The sequence below is a fragment of the Dipodomys ordii genome, unplaced genomic scaffold, assembly GCF_000151885.1.
Source record: "Dipodomys ordii isolate 6190 unplaced genomic scaffold, Dord_2.0 Scaffold142, whole genome shotgun sequence".
Lineage (NCBI taxonomy): Eukaryota > Metazoa > Chordata > Mammalia > Rodentia > Heteromyidae > Dipodomys > Dipodomys ordii.
Window position 1 is genome coordinate 2,886,100 of NW_012267358.1, and position 17,856 is coordinate 2,903,955.

Sequence of the window (17,856 nt, forward strand, 5' to 3'; positions counted from 1 at the left end):
TTGGAGTGGAAGCCAGATCTGCTCTGTGGAGTGTTTATCCCATTGAAACACATTCTGTGTCTGACCAGAGATGCACATTTCTGGGAGTAGAAAGAGAGATGCAAGACTTGTGTTCTTACCAAAACCAAGGCTAGTGGACTATTAGTGGATAGGAGCAAACAGGAGCTAGAGGAGCTACTAAGGCAGAAGTAAACATGGCTACCAGGTAGTAGATTAGATTTCAGAGGTCCTAATTAGGCCAAAAATTCTTGTCTTGTCCCACATTAATTTCTCCAAGACTACCCCACAGCTAGAGACCCCCTCTCCCACCCTCAAGAGCATTGCTGCCTGATGGAAATTGGATCTAGTTGGAGAAAGGATATATATTCACTGGAGAAATAAGATGTTCTGATCTGCGACCTGAGGTGTGTGTGTGTGTGTGTGTGTGTGTGTGTGTGTGTGTGTCTGTCTGTCTGTCTGTCTGTCTGTCTGTCTGTCTGTGTAGGAAGATGGGGCGGAGCAGGGGAAATTGGAGGAAAGGTTTGGTAAGGCCTGACAAAAGCTCAGCAACTAAGCAGCCTGGATGATAAAAGATTACAGCATTATATTTGTAATCAACTCAGCTTAAGTGGTTTAGTGCTTCTGATTAGGCTTCTTGCTATAGCAGGGTAGCAACAGGACCATGACCTTCTTTTCCAGATTGGACCTTCAGGAGGGCCTCCAAACCATCGCAGTGCTGCACCTGATTCCATTCAATGTGTCCTTAGGTAAGTAAACCCCTGAAGGAAGGCTGGAGAGCACATGTGGTTGAACCAAGTACACCCATGTTATCATCTATTGGGTTCCAGAATCCTTTCATGGGCAGAACAGGGCCAGAGACCCAAAGGCCAGCAGTGAGGCTGTGGCTGTTCTGGTTTAAAGATTTCCCCACCTTCTCAGGGAGCTAGGAACCTCTAGCTAAGAATCAGCTGAGAAGTCCCATTGAGGGATAGGACAGAGTTGGTATTGGCTTGCAGAACTGATGTTCTCTGGCTGGTGAAGGTGATTTTCTAAAATAAGGAGTTGAGAAACTTCTGGAATATCTGAAGGCTGCCTGAGTGACAGGTTAGAATTTTGAGAAAGGGTGATTGAGTGGGGAACAGCAGACATCAGTGGGCGATTATGCTAACAGTATCAGAGTAGTCCCAGTCTCAACAGAGCTTGAGGGTGCTCTATTGTTGGCACAAGTTTGGAAACTGCCCTAGAAGTGATAGCATCACCATGAACGCCTTCCAATCTATAAGGGTGATGGGACCCCTTAGTACAGAGATTCTTAACCAAGGGGATGGAAGCTAAGAATTTGGGCTTCACTTGGGGCATTTGAATTTGAATGTACAAAAATATCTCTTTACATCTCACATAACTCTAGTTAAAATGTATCTTCAATGAACTGTCCCTTCTATGATGAATGGAGGCAATAAATCCCAAACATATCTTCATCAGTAGTTGACTTCACAGACTTTTGCATTTCTTATTTCAGTTGTTACAGGCATCTCAGAATTTTATGTCTGTGACTACTTCGTTTCCAGTAGTTATTGGAACTGCTGTTAAATTTGTTTACTTAACACATAAATCATTTGAATACATGTCTTAGGGGTCATTTCCCTAACATCAACTTATCTGACCTTTTCTGCTTGACTCAGACATATACTAGTTATTGCAAATAAGGGAAACCATGGGACCTATGTTTCTTTGGGCCTGGCTTACTTCACTTAATATAATGTTTTCGAAGTCTTTCCATTTCCTAACAAATGAGGCAATGCCATTCTTTCTGATGGAGGCATAGAATTCCATTGTGTATATATACACCACATTTTCTTGATCCATTCATCTACTGAAGGGCATTTGGGTTGGTTCCATATCTTAGCTATGGTAAATAAATAGAGATACAGGTGGACCCATTGTAACAATGAGATGTACAAGTCATTATGTCAAAAATGAACTTTACAACTTTGGTGGTGGGGACGAGGAGGATTGGGTGGGGGGCCAGGGGGAGGATGGGAAGGGATGGGAAGGGGAAACAAAGGAGGAGGCAACAATGCTTGATAAGAAATGTACTCATTATCTTGCTCATGTAATTTTAACCCCTCTGTATAGTATTTTCACAATAAAAAAATCAAAACATGCATATATTACTATATCACATTAGAGATATTATAACAACTGCATTTTAATATAATCAGCTTCCTCTGTGTCTGTATATTTTATTTGTGCATTTAAAAATATTATTCAGAGAGGGGATCCATAACCTTTACCAGACTTCCATAGAGGTAGATGGTCTATGACAAAAAGGAAGTTACTTGAAAGGGAAACGTTTGTTTCTAGTCTCTCATAGTTTCTTTTTGTTTTTCTTTGCATTTTTACCTTAATTTTCTTTAAAAAATGTTGTTTGAAAAATTCTACCCCTTGGCTAGGAAAAAGGAGAAAAGAAACAGAGGAAGAGAGAAAAACAGAGAGTGTAGAAGCAGACACAGAGACAGAGACACATAGAGAGAGACAGAGAGACGGTGTCAGTAGATCTTATCAGTAGTAGAGTCTCTAATCCAAAAAGGCCTTAAACACAAATGCTCAGGTTACTTGTGGCTCCTCTGGGCAGCTTTCTCCTTTAAAAAAGTGATCTTGGCTGGAATGTGGCTTAGTGGTAGAGTCCTGGCCTAGCATGCATGAAACCCTGGGTTCAATTACTCAGTACCACATAAACAGAAAAAGCTTGAAGTGGTGCTGTGGCTCAAGAGTAGAGTGCTAGCCTTGAACAAAAGAAGCTCAGGGACAGTGCTCAGGCCCTAAGTTCAAGCCCCAGGACTGGCAAAATATAAATGAATAAACAATCGATCTTATTTTTCTCCCAGAAAAGAATTCTTCCTTAAGATTGTCCCCCTTCTATTCCTCTATTCCTTTTCTATTCTCAAAAAACACTCTCTCTGGCATACCAGGCAACCAGATATGTAAAGATCCAGGAAGGTGCGGGGCAGCCAACTTCATATGCGTGCGCATGCGCGCGCGCACACACACACACACACACACACACACACACACACACACACACACACACACACACACACACACACACACACACACACACACACACCCCTGTCTAGTTTACAGCAGCCCTGGCAGTGTTGGAGGAAATGAATGCAGTAAGAATGTTAGGAACACATGATGGCACCATTGTGTTACCAGTGAAAACACAATGTTAAATGCGAATGTTTTGCCTGCATAAAATATACACGCATAAAACTGATCATTTTAACCATTTTAAGTATACACTTCAGTGGTGTTAAGTACATTTACAGTGTTATACAACCATAGCTACTATCCAGCTCCACAATTTTTCATCTTAACAAGCTGCAATTGTGCAGGAAATAGACACTAACTTCCTGGCTCTCTCTCCCTCTAGCCCTGGCAACCACCATCCTACTTCCTGTTTCTGTGAGCTTGCCTACTGTAGGTGCTGCATTTCAGTTCAATCATTAGACATTCATCTCTTTGTGATCAGCTTATTTCATGTAGCATACAGTCATCGAAGTTCATTAATATGGTAGCACCTGTCCCGTCTTTATTAAGGCTAAATATTACTTTAAATTAATGCAAGAGGATGGACTACCTCATCTAACACAGTGTGATGCCCATAGAGGTGCCTATATTAAAATCTGTTCACTAAGTCAGTGTAGGTGGCTCATGCCTGTAATCCTAGCTACATAGGAGGCTGACATCTGAAACTGCAGTTCAAGCCAGCCTGTGCCGAAAAAAAATCCCAAGATTATTATCTCTAATTAACCAGCAAAAAGCCAAAAGTGGAGATGTGGCTTAAGTGGTAAAGGACCAGCCTTAAGCTGAAAAGGCCAAGCAAAAATATGAGGCCCTAAGTTCAAGCCCCAGTACTAGAGTTCACACGTGTGTGAACACACACACATCTATTGTCCAACAGGTTAAGAGCAAATGCTGGTTGTGGGACCTTGGATTATCTTTGCTGAGATGACAATAATGAGTTATGTATAAGTTCTTTTTAGTCACAGATACAAACCAATCATGCATTCCACCATTGTATATATTTGATGTACCTGTGAACACACATACACACAATTCACTATAATGTGAGAGACCGTGGTAAGTTTGAGAAAGAGCCACAACCAAGTGACATTAGTGTGCAAGAGAAAGAAAATGTTAGAACAGGTAGAAAGGATCAGGGGAGACAGAAAGGCAGTGGTGTGATGGGGTAAATAGGAAGCAAGTTCTGCATGACATCAGACAATTAGTTTTGTGAGTTCACAGAAAATGCTGTGTTCAGAAAAGTCTCCTTTCTTTCTTCCCTCCCTCCCTCATTCCCTCTCTTTCTTATCTGTTCTCCTTCATTCATTCCTTCTATCTCACTCAGAGCCTTCTCATTGCTTTGCATTCTCCCAGAATGATGTTCGGAATTGTAGCCAATCACTGATCATCACTGGACATGATAGAGGGAGAAAATAATGAAAAATGGGACTAAAACAGGCAGAGGACCTCCTCCTTAACCCTAGCTACTCAGGAGGCTGAGATTTGAGAATTGTAGTTCAATGCCAGCCCAGGCAGGAAAGTCCACTAGACTCATCAATAAACTACTCCCAAAGGCCCAAAATGGGCCTCTGGCTCAAGTGGATGAGCACTAGCCTTGAGTAAAAGAAGTTAAGGGACAGTGCCTAGGCCCTGAGTTGAAGCTTCAGGACTAGTGTGTGCGTGCAGGCGCGCGCATGTGCGCGCATGTGCAAAAGGGTAGAGGGACAAGGAAGGAATTGAGAAAAATATATGAGGAGATGGGTTGGGGGACATGTGGAATACATATGTTGGTACTCCCTGGTATTAGGCAGTAGCTATGACAGCCCCTGTGAGGGACAGCTTTCTTTCACAGCACTGGAATTATCTCTTCTGGGCTTGTATCAACATCTCCACAAATGATCAACACTTCTTTCTTTCCTGATCTCAAGCCTCTAGTATTCACCTTCTTCCGTCTATTCCACACTGCTTGCTTGTCTTTCAAACACATATTTGGGTTATTTTCTGGTACTGCTTTAACAAGTAAGTGATTTTCTACTACCTGTTCAGTGGCATCCAAATATGCTAACCTAACCCCAACTCCAATCTCTGGCCCTAAACACTTTATCAGCTCATGTCCAGTCTCTTCCCCTGTATGAAGCTTTTAGTCTAGGCGATGTATTCAGAGAACAAACAGGTAATTTATTTTCCCTCTCCTGCACCTCTTCCCAACTATTTCCTCCACTAGAAAGATGCCAGGAGAGCTCTTCCTATCCATGAACAGCTTTTACTTTGAGATATCTCTCTATCTGTATTTTTTCTACAATGTTTTCTAGACAACTCAAGACTGTGATAGCTCTGAAAGCTTAGAGTACAGTTTAAAAGTATGCTGGATGGCAACCTTTATGTCGTTTGTCTCTTTGACTCAATAAATCCCACAAAAGAAGAAGCCCATTTCTTATCATTGTTATATTTCTTTCTTTTTTTGCCAGTCCTAGGGCTTGAACTCAGGGCCTCAGCACTGTCCCTAAGCTTCATTTGCTCTCTACCACATAGCATTCTACCACTTGAGCCACAGTGCCACTTCTGGCTTTTTCTGTTTATATGGTACTGAGGAATTGAACCCAGGGCTTCATGCATGCTAGGCAAGCACTCTACCACTAAGCCACATTACCAGCCCCTCCTTGTTATATTTCTTATGGGACAATTGATAAATGGTCCTTCTAGATTTCTCTTTCTCAGTAGAAACATTTAAATCCATTTCTTACTCTTTCTTATCTACCTTACACATGCTGTGTGTGTGTGTGTGTGTGTGTGTGTGTGTGTGTGTGTTTGTGAGCATGCCATGTGCACCTGACTTCCTTCTGTTTCCTGATACTTGGAAAAAAAAAACTAGAACAGTCTTAAGTGCTTGACAAGTTCTGCCCTTTCTTGCTGCAGGACCATACATATCAAAATCTACAATGTTTGCTATGTGACCTTGAGAAAATCAATCACCTTTCACCATAGTAGAACCAGATCACAGTTCCCACATCTCAAGAACACTCTGATCAAGGAGATAAAGTCCTTAATAGATACTTATCTCCCTTCCTATTAAAGAAACTGACATTACTTAGAGCCTAAAGATCCCATCTGTGTTAATTTATTTGTTTCTATAAGAGAATACCACAGACTGGATAATTTATAAATACTAGAAGTTTATTTTGCACAGTGTGCTAGAGGCTAGAAATACCAATATCAAAATATCAGCACCTGGTGAGGGCTGTTTGGCAGAAAGCAGAAAGGTGCAAGAGCTTATGCAAAAGAGAGCCAACTCATGTCTATTAGGAATCCACTCCTGGGTGAAGACATTAACCCATTACCTCTTTAACGATCCCACCACTCAGTTGTTTAACACTGGAGTTTTTAAAATACAGACGCCATCAACCTTTCCCCTTGGTTTACCAACGATGACAAAGACACCTGAGACAAACTTAGGTTCAAATTCTATTGTATCTTAGGAAGTATAATGATAACTAGGTCCAAAAAGGGTAAGCAGATAAAGATTTTGATGCATTCTCAGCATTCCCCAAGCCAGACTGCACTACTTATTTCCTCCCTATCTTGCACATTGCATTAGACTAAAAATTCAACCTATATGGCATCTTTCCAATTGGTTTGAGAAACAATGTCCTATTTCAGATTTCCATTACCTCTCATCTGAATCACTGAACCTCTTTACCCATCTTTATGGCTACAGTTATTCCTATTCCCACAAAGCCCCCAAATTTCCTTCATGAGACACAGAAAGGAACATGCTGTTTATCAATTTCTTTGTAACTCCTCTTTTTTTTGTAATCTCTCATTTCTTTGGCATGAGGGTTGATCTCCCCAACTTCCTTCCAAACTCTACTGCATATGCAATGGCTTCCTTACTCTCTGTAGTTTGCCCATTGTAATGTTACACAAAAGCTTTGGCCTCTACCTCAGAACTTTGGTCAAGTCTGTCTTGTTCCTGGAAGGCCTTTCCTCTACCAATCTGTTGGTCAAAATCTTAACTATTCTTCAGTTATGCTTAACATTTTACCTTTCATACAAAATCTAGAGCTTCTAAAATGCAGGAACTTCGTTTTTCACATATATCAGTATGAGGCAATGCATAAAAAAAAAGCTTCAAATAGCTCTTCATATAGTAGAGACCCAGTAAAGGTTATCTTCTTTTTCCAGAATTTGGACTGAAGATATATGATCTCTGTTAGCCTCAATTATTAAATGAGATATTGTACATTAAGCACTGTATCAAAGCTGGTGCTTGAACTGCTTTTATTCTTTCATAGTTACTCCCTCATTCTTTACCTCTCTGCTCCAACACTGGTCTCATGGCCTTCAGCATAGATTTCATATGGAGGAGGCTCAGATCAGTTGGTTGAATTATTAAATTACCTTTTGCCAGGCGCCAGTGGATCATGCCTGTACTCTTACCAATTCAGAAGGCTGAGATCTGATTGCAGCCCTGATTTCTACCCCAGGCAGGCAAGTATGTGAGATCCTTATCTCCAATTAATCAGAACAGCACCACCCTTGAGTGAAAAAACTTAGGAAGAGTGCCCAAGCCCTGAATTCAAGCCCCAGTACCAGCACAAATAGACAGACTTTTATTCCTCCAAGTTCTTACATTTATCATTTAGTTCCAATAAGTAATAACAAAGCCGCAGAAATTCCTTTTTTGTTGTTTTTACAAACCAACCATGTTCTTGGATGTCTGAAATCCTTGAGCCAACTGATTAGATGTGGCAGGCATTGTCTAATCTCAGATTTAGGGTGATGTCCCCAAAACAGACTGTTTCCACTCATAAGAATGAAATCTTTACAGCTTATATGAAAAACTAATGCCTGTAATAGCCATACAAATATCTATAATCACACAAGGCCTCTCCTTGTTTAGAATAGGAACATTGATAGTTGCTCCACCTGTTAACTTCCACCTGCCACGTGGGGAATAGGGAAATCCAATGTCTCCCTGAACTTCTACAATTTAGTATAGCAACTGTTTATCATGAGCCATCCCTCTGTGCATAACACTATTGCTAATAGTTTTAAAAAAGCATATTATCTAACAGGGAGAAGGGAAGACACTGGAAGTACTACTAATTGCACAGGCAAATAAAATAATACAGGGACAAATAGAAGTACAGGTATTGTGTTACAAGTGTACAAAGGATTGTCAGGGAATTAGCAAAGATACCATCAAGGAAGTGTCCTTTGTACTAAGCCTTAAAGGCTAAGGGCACTTTTTTATAGGTAGAAAGTTGAGGAGAAGGTAACTAAGAAATCAGAATGTCTAAAGGCATATAGATATGAAATTACATGGTAAATTGAGGGAATGGGAAGTAGACTTAAGAAGGTTGGACTCCTGTTTCCCATTTTTCAGACATTTTTATCTCACTCTCTGGATCTCTGTAAACCACCTCTAAAATTACTACTTAACATACAGTTATTTAAATGAACAATTTCTGTAGTGTAAATTAATGCCTTTGTGTGTGGAGGGGTGCTAGACCTAGGGCTTGAACTCAGGGTCTGGGTACAGTCCCTGAGCATTTTTGTTTAAGGCTATCACTCTACCATTTGAGCCTCAGCTCTAATTCTAGAATTAATTGGAAGTAAAAATCTCAGTCTTTTCTGCCCAAGCTGGCTTCAAACCATGATCCTCAATCTCAGCCTTCTGAGTAGCTAGGATTACAGGCATAAGCCACCAGCACTTGGCTTTAAATTAATGTATTTTAATAGAAATATTTATAACATTATCTTGAATTAACTTTCTCTTTTGGTTGGTTGTGGGGCTTGAACTCTGGGCCTGGGCGCTTGTCCTCAGCTCTTCAGCTCAAGGCTGGTGCTCTTCCACTTGAGCCACAGCACCACTTACAGTTTTCTGGTGGTTTATTGGAGATAAGAGTCTCACAGACTTTCCGGCCCAGGCTGGCTTTGAACCTCCATTCTCAGATCTCAGCCTCCTGAGTAACTAGGATTATAGGTGTAAGCCTCTGGCACCCAGCTTTGAATTTACTTTTATTCACTACTCTTTCCATCCATACAACATCTCAAATCCTTTAGTGTTCCTACAGTGGTTTGGGGGTCACATTTGATAAATACTGGGACATAGCATAGGAGGATGTGACTGCGGACACAGAAATGAGGCTAGGAAGATGCTTGGGAGAACCTCAAATGTTGGACTAATGAGTTCACACTTTCTTCTGTCAGCAGTGGGGAAATATGGATGGCTTCAAAATGTCAGGCATCCTAGGCCAGTGTTCTACCACTGAACTCTATAATTTACCTTCTATTAGTATCTTCTTTAACTTAAACCAGCAGCAATTAGATGCAGTACTGAATTAAGCTAAATGTTTTTTTTTCTATAGTAAAGTCCAATGATAGAGAGAATTATTAGAGAAAACAAAAGGGTCAATTCATCAACAAGATATAACTCTTCTAAATATATATGCATTGGACAACAGAGCTTCACAAGCAAAACCGATAGAACTGCAAAGAAAAATAGGCTAATTAGTTATATTTGGATATCTCAAACCCCACAGACAACCATAGTTCACTCTAGATGCAACAGATAGCCTATAATTATTCAAAAAATGTAATTTAATCTTAATTTTAGAAGGTTAAAGACATTTCGAAAAAGAGATCTCTGGATTCAGATGGCTTCAACATAAAATTCTACCCAATATTTTAAAGAAGAAATGTCATCAATTCTTTCCTTTTGCAGAAAACTAAAGGAGTGAAGAACAGACTCTGGTAATAAAACTCAAAGTGTAGGGACAGGAGAGAAACAGAGAAAGAAGTACAGACCAATACTTGCATGGATATAAATCTAAAATCCTCAACAAAATATTAACAAATAGAATCCAGCAGTAAATTATAGGAACTAATGCATTACAACCAAGTGGGCTTTATCCACAGATACAGCTGTGAATATTTGAAAATCTATATAAACTACCATAGTAGCCACTTAAGGGAGAAAAACATACAATTAATCAATTAATTCAGAAAAATTATTTAATAAACATTAGCATTCAGTCATTATAAAACCTCATAGTATCTGGGCACTGGTGGCTCACGCCTGAGTACCTCGGTTCAAAGCCAGCTGGAGCAGGAAAGTCCATGATACTCTTTTCTCCAGTTAGCCACAAGAAAATCAAACGTGGTGCTGTACCTCAAAGCAGTACAGCACTAGCCTTGATCTCAGGATCAGTGCTCAGGCCCCAAGTTCAAGCTTCATTTCCAAAAAAAAAAAAAAAGCAACAACAAAAAAGCCTTATAGTAAACTAAGAACAGAAAAGAGCTTATTCAAACTGGCAAAGATCATCTACAATTAAAAAAAGAAAAACAAAAACAAAAATGACCTACAGTAACATCACACTTGATGGTGAAAGACTACTTGTCCTTTAGACTGATAACAAGACGCTCTTAGCATTTCTGTTCAGCAACACACTGAAACTCCTATCAAGGTAAGAGGGAAGAAGAACACAAGAAATAAAGGCATACAGTTTTTGCCCAAGGCCAGGACTTGAACCTGGTATATGATGCTTTACTTCATTGGCTGATGCTCTATCACCTGGGTCAGGCCTCCAACCCAAAGCAACAAATTGTAAAGTGAGTAAATTGTTATTTGCAGATAGCATGATTATGTATGCAGAAAAATCCCAAAGAATCTACAAAAATGTTTCTACAAACTCAAAACTGAGATTAGCTAGTCCTAGAATATAAGATGAATCTTAAAAAAAGCAATCCCATCTCTATATGTGAAGTATTAACTTCATAAGCAAACAAAATGAAGCAAGGACACATAGAAGCAAAAGAAATATGCTAAGAGTGTGAAGACAAGGAAACATTTAATTTCACCCCGGGGCTTAACAAAGATATCATAAATAATTGTATTTTGAACCAAGACAGGAAAGCTGAGGATATTTTGATTGGCAATCAGTTGGGAAAAATAATCAAAATAAAGTAACAATACCAGGTTGTAGTGGTATGTTCCTATAATCCCTGAACTCAGGATTGACACAGGAATATGGTAAGTTTGAGGCCAGCCTAGGCAATATACTCAAAAGTAAATAAATAACAGCATAACAACATCAAAACAAGGGAATAATAAAAATTAGAAAAATTTTAAATGCTTTTAAATACCTCAAAAATGAAATAGCAATGAGTAAATCCAACAAAATATTTTTGGAAGACATTAAGTTCAACTGGAAAAAAACAATAGAAAATATCAACAACAGCCAAAGTTGGATTTCAAAACATTAAACTGGATAAACCTTTAAATGACTAAGAAAAAGCAGATAATATAAAATAACTTCTTTAAATGAAAGAGGAGACATTAGTACTGACACTACAAAAAATAGAAAAGAGAAAAAGAGATGTCTGTGAACAGCCACATGCTAATAAATTAGATAACCTAGAATTGGATAAATCACTAGATACATATAACCTACCAACAATGAATTGTGCAGAAACAGAAAATATAAACAGATCAATAAGGAGTAAAGAGAGTTCATCAGTAATCAAAAACCTCCCAACAAATTAAAGCCCCAAACCAGATGTTTTCATAACTAAATTCTAGCAAACATTCAAAGAATTAGTTCAACATTTCTTAAACTCTTCCAAAAAACTCAAGAGAAGGGTACACTTCCAAACTCATTTGACAAGACCAGTATTAGCCTGATATGAAAGTCAGGCAATAATACCACAAGAAAAAATAATTATATACTCATATCCCTGATGTACATAGAAGCGAAATTCCTCAGCAAAATATTAGTGAACCAAATCTAATAACACATCAAAAGTATTATTCGCCAACTAGGAACTGATTTCTCATGCCTAGCTCCTCAGGAAGCTGAGAACCTCATTTTGGAGCCAGCCCAAGCAGACAAATCCAAGAGACTCTTATCTCCAATTAACCATCACAAAAAATGAAACTTGAAGTGTGGATCAAGTAGGAGAGCGCTAGCTTTGAGTGAAAATGATGAGCAAGAATGCAAGGGCCTGAGTTCAAGCCCCAGTACTGGCACAGTATAGTTTAGGCATAATTCACCATGATCAAGTTGGTTTTATCCCTTTAATATAAGAATGGTTCAACAATGTAAGAATGTTTCAACAATGAAAACTCAAGCTGGGGGTCAGTAGCTCACACCTGTAATCCTAGCTACTCAGAAGGCTGAGATCTGAGGATCGTGGTTCAAAGCCAACCTGGGCAGGAAAGTCCATGAGATTCTTTTTTTTGGGGGGGGTCTGGTCGTGGGGCCTGAACTCAGGGCCTGGGCGCTGTCCCTCAGCTCTTCAGTTCAAGGCTAGCGCTCTACCACTTAAGCCACAACACCACTTCCATTTTTTTTCTTTTTGCCTATGTGGTGCTGGGGAATCATGCATGCAAAGCAAGTGCTCTACCACTGAGTCTCCATAAGACTCTTACCTCCAATAAACCACTAGAAAACTGGAAGTGGTGCTGTGGATCAAGTGGTAGAACACTAGCCTTGAGTTGAAGAGCTGTGGACAAGCGCCCAGGCCCAGAGTTCAAGCCCCACAACCAAAAAACAAAAACAAAAAAATCACGAAAATCAGTTAATATGATATCCAACATTAATGTACAAAGGATAAAATCATATGGCTATCTCAATAGATGGGAAATTAAGAGCCTGGGAATGTGACTTTGTAGTAGAGTGCTTGCCTAGCATGCATGAAGTCTTGGGTTTAATTCCTCAGTACCACATACATAGAAAAACTAGAAATAGCACTGTGTGGCTCAAGTGGTAGAGTGCTAGCCTTGAGCAAAAGAAGCTGAACTGAAGCCCTAGGATTGGCAAAAAATAAGTGTTTGATAAAATTCAAACTTGTATGATCAAATTTATAATTGAATCTCAATATAATAAAGGCCATATATGAAAAAGCCTACACCTACTATTGTATTCAGTGATAAAAAGCTGAATGCTTTTCCTCTGCTATTAGGAACCAGACAAAAGCACAGTCTCATCATTTCTATGTAATATACTACCAAAACGTAGAACTGTTTGCATTCTTTCTTTTTTGGGGTAGTTTATTTGTTAGCATACACAAATACAACTGGTTTTTCTGTGGTGTTTTTCAAGCCTGTCACTTTACTGAATTCATGTATTAGTTCCACCAGATTTTTTATGGAGACTTTAGGACTTCTTTTTTTAAAAAATAAAGTCACGTTAACTATTGAAATAAACAGTTTAACTTCTTTCTAATTTAGTTGCTGTTGATTAGGGCTTGAACTCAGGGCCTACTTGCTCTCTCTTAGCTTTTTCACTCAGAGCTGGTGCTCTCCCACTTGAGCCACAGCTCCATGTCTGGCTTTTTGGTGGTTAACTGGAGATAGGAGTCTCAGGATCTTTTCTGCTCAGGCTGGCTTCAAACCTTGTTCCTCAGATCTCAGCCCCCTGAGCAGCTAGGATTACAAGCATGAGCCACTGGGGCCCAGACAGCTAGTCCTATTGATATAAGCATCAAAAAAGTAGAACAACTAAAAATCAATTTAACCCAGAAGGTAAATGATTTATACATCAAAAGGTAGAAGATAAACTGAAAATGCCATAAATAAATAGAAAACTATCCAGTATTAATGAGTTGGAAAAGTTAATATGTTAAAATATCCATACTTTTCAGAATGATCTATAAATTTTTTTTTGGTCAGTGGTGGGGTTTGAACTCTGGATTTGGGCGCTGTCCCTCAGCTCTTCAGCTCAAGGCGAGCATTCTACCACTTGAGCCACAGCATCACTTCCAGTTTTCTGAGTGGTTTATTGGAGATAAGAATCTCACAGACTTTCCTGCCTGGGCTGGCTTTGAACCATGATCTTCAGATCTCAGCCTCATGAGTAGCTAGGATTACAGATGTGAGCCACTGGCACCTGGCTAGAATGATCAATAAATTTAATGCTTATCAAAGTTTCAATGACATCTTTCCCAGTATTATTTTTAAAAATCCAAAAATGCAAATAGAATTACAAAAGATAAATATTCAAAACAATCTTGAGAAAGAAGAAAGCTATAGATCATTTTTCCTCATTCCACACTATATCGCAAAACTTAGCAATAAAATCAGTATTGTATTAGTCTAAAAACAGACATATAAATCAACAGAATAGAATGTAGTTGCCAGAAATATGCCCACATATAGATATCCAACTAATTTTTCACAAGGGCACTAAAGATACATAATGGAGAAAAGATAGTCTGTTCAATTGGTGATATTGAACTGCACATACACATGCAAAATAATAAAATCTTATCATGTACAAAATTTAACACAACATGAATTTAAGGGTTAAATATAAGACGCCAAACCATGAAACTCCTGAAAATACAGGGGAAATGTCCCTTGACATTGACCTTGGCAATGATTTTTTTTTTTTTTTGGTCAGTCATGGGCCTGAACTCTGGGCCTGGGTGCTGTCCCTCAGCTCTTCAGCTCAAGGCTACCACTCTACCACTTGAGCTACAGCACCACTTCCGGCTTTTTCTGCTTATGTGGTGCTGAGGAATTGAACCCAGGGCTTCATGCATGCAAGGCAAGCGCTCTACCACTGAGCCACCTTCCCAGCCCTTGGCAATGATTTTTATTGGTTATGATTAAAGCACAGACAAAAAAAGCAAAAATAAACCAGTGATAATACATCACCCTAAAAAGCTTCTGCTCAGCAAATGAAATACAAAATGAGAAGGCAAACTAGAGAATGGAAGAAAATACTTTTACACCATGTGTCTGAGAAGAGGCTAACCCTAAAATATATAAAACACTCATAAACCTCAAGAAAAGTCCCTAATTTTTACAAATGGACATAGGACCTAAATAGATACTTCCCCCAAAATGACACACAAATAGTCAACAGGTATCTGAGAAGATACTGAATGCTACTGACCTTTAGGGAAATGTGAATCAAAATCATAGTGAGAAATCATCTCATGTTTGTTAGGATGGTTATCAAAAAGACATGTGATAATGTATGTTGGCTTAGAATGTAGAGGAAATGTAACCTTTGTACACTATTGATGGAAATGTAAAATGATACAGAAATTATGGAAAACAGGATAGAGATTCCAATGGTAATGAAATCAGTGTCTTAAAGAGCTATTTATACTCTTGTGCTCATAGCAACATTATTCACAAAGAAGCAAGATATGTAACCAAGTACCACATAACAGAAAAAGCCAGAAGGGGCACTGTGGCTTAAGTGGTAGAGTGCTGAGCAAAAGAAGCTCAGGAACAGTATCCAGACCCTAAGTTCAAGCCCCAAGACGAATGGGTAAAGAAAATGTGATAGTCACATGGGAATATTGTTCAGGCATTTTAATACAAATCCTGTCAATTGCAACAGCATGAGTAAACCTGGAGGATATTATGCTAGTAAAATAAGCTAGGTATAGTAAGACAAATACTGTATAATCTAACTTATAGATGGAACCTACAGCAGTCAATTTAGCTGAGTGTGGTGATTCATGCTTGTATTCTCAGCTACTTGGGAGACTGAAGCAGGGAAATCATTTGAACCTAGGAGTTCCAGGCCAGCCTGGGCAACAAAGGAACACTTTGGCCATTAAAAAATACATTGTCGGTGCTGGGAAGGTGGCTCAGTGGTAGAGTACTTGCCTTCTCTGCATGAGGCCCTGGGTTCGATTCCTAGCACCACATAAGCAGAAAAAGCTAGAAGTGGCACTGTGGCTCCGATGATAGAGTGTTAGCCTTGACCTGAAGAGCTGAGGAACAGTGCCCAGGCCCAGAGTTCAGGCCCCATGATCAACAAAATAAATAAATAAATAAAAACAATGACAAATTGTTTTTTCAAAAAATACATTGTCTAAGGAAAACTGTATGGTAATGATGGATTGATTAATTTGGTTGTGGTAATCATTACACACTACATATATTATATCAATATGCATACCTTGAATATATGCAATTTCTTTTTGCCAGTCTTGGGTCTTATACTTGGGGCCTGAGCACTGTCCCTGATCTTCTTTTGCTCAAGGCTAGCACTCTATCACTTGAGCCACAGCGCCCCTTCTGGATTTTTCTGTTTATGTAATACTAAAGTATTGAACCCAGGGCTTCATGCACACTAGGCAAGCACTCTACCACTAAGCCACATTCCCTGCCCAACATATGCAATTTTTGTCAATGGTATTTTCATAAATATTGGTGAAAACAACTTGAAATGGATAGTATATTTAAATATAAGACAGGAAACTAAAACTTTTAATAGAAAACACAAGTGAAATACTTAATGGTAGGAAAAAACAAAGGAGGGGGAAACAATGCTCGATAGGAAATGTACTCATTACCTTACTCATGTAACTGTAACCCCTCTGTACAGTATTTTTACAATAAAAATATATATTAAAAAACAAAAAAATAAAAAAACACAATGACTTGAGATGAGGCAGAGAGTAAGATTTGACACTGCAATCAGTGACAATCAGTACAAAGAAAATTTCAATATAGTATAATTCATAAAGGTGAAGGGCAAAAACCAGGGAGAACATGTTTGCAAGTCACATAAAGGAAGTGCATCCAAAATGTAGAAAGAACTCCCAAAAGTCAATAGCAAGGAAACAACAACCCAGTTGAAAAATGGGGAAAAGATCTGAATAGACACCTCATTAAAGAAGATATACAGAAGGCAGATAAGCACATGAAGAGCTATTGGGCATCATTGGCTATTAGAGAAAAAGCAAATTAGCATGATAATGATATACCAATGAACATCCATTGGATGTCTTTGCCATCCTCAATACAAATTAAATTAGGAGCCTATACACATGAAATTCCTCTTTGATAATTCCCTCCAAGTTGTTTCACTTGACAATACCAAGAGATATTAGAACCATCTCTTGGTGTCAAGGTCATAATATCTAAAGGAGTATCAAACATATGAATGCTCAGTGTCCATCCTAGCTTCCTCACATGCCCTTGCTTTATGTCACAGATCTCTTACCCATGATCTTTAGCTTTCCTTCTTTTCTAGCTCTTTAAATCCACTTTTGTCACTGTGCATTGCACTGTCATTCATACCAGCTGGATCTGGAAGGCTTGTCCTTCAAGGATACTTAGAGTCTCCTGAAGGACCACAACTTTGTTCCAATCAGTTCCACAAGGGGCATAATATTTACCTATGTAAGGGCTCCTAGATGGCCTTAGAACTGGTGGATAAATGAGGTAGATGAAACAAAAGACACACAATTAATCCATCTATGCTTTTTAAAATATCACATTAAATGACTCTATTCATGCTGAACAAAGACTAATCACTTGTTTATCTAGTATTGAAAAAAGAAAACATATTTATCTTTCAGCTGAACAAGCAACTGGGTGCCAGGCACAGTTATCAACACTGAGGAGTTAAACAAAATTGATTTGAAGCAAGATATAAAAGAAATTATATACTTGAATTACCTTTAATTAGTAATGACTCTCATTTAACCTTTTCTGACTTTTCTTCTGAAACGCAACTGACAAAAGTGCTCCTCTCTTTTAGGAAGGTCGGAGGCAGCAGGGCTTTTACTATGGCAACCTTCCCATAAAATTCCACTCATCACTCTTTCCTAATTAGCATGCTTATAGCAACAATCTCAGCCAGCTCTACAGGAGAATTCAAGCCTTTTCCAAGGTTTCTTCCACTCCATGGCATAATTGTGTGTGCGCGCACACACACACACACACACACACACACACACACACACACACGCCATTACTGGGCCTTGAACAAAGGGCCTGAGCACAGTCCCTGAGCTTTTTCACTCAAGGCTAGCACTCTACCACTTGAGCCA

At 39.0% G+C, this 17,856-nt stretch overlaps 1 protein-coding gene across 1 annotated transcript in view; it reads left to right on the forward strand.

Annotated features, from left to right (window-relative positions):
• Positions 1–661: 661 nt before the first annotated feature.
• The window catches only part of Dgat2l6 (diacylglycerol O-acyltransferase 2-like 6), a 31,748-nt gene continuing 14,553 nt past the window's right edge, over positions 662–17,856 (forward strand). Inside the window, exon 1 of the mRNA XM_013031610.1 lies at positions 662–746. Within this exon, the coding sequence (XP_012887064.1) occupies positions 662–746 (85 nt within the window). The remainder of the gene's footprint in view (positions 747–17,856) is intronic.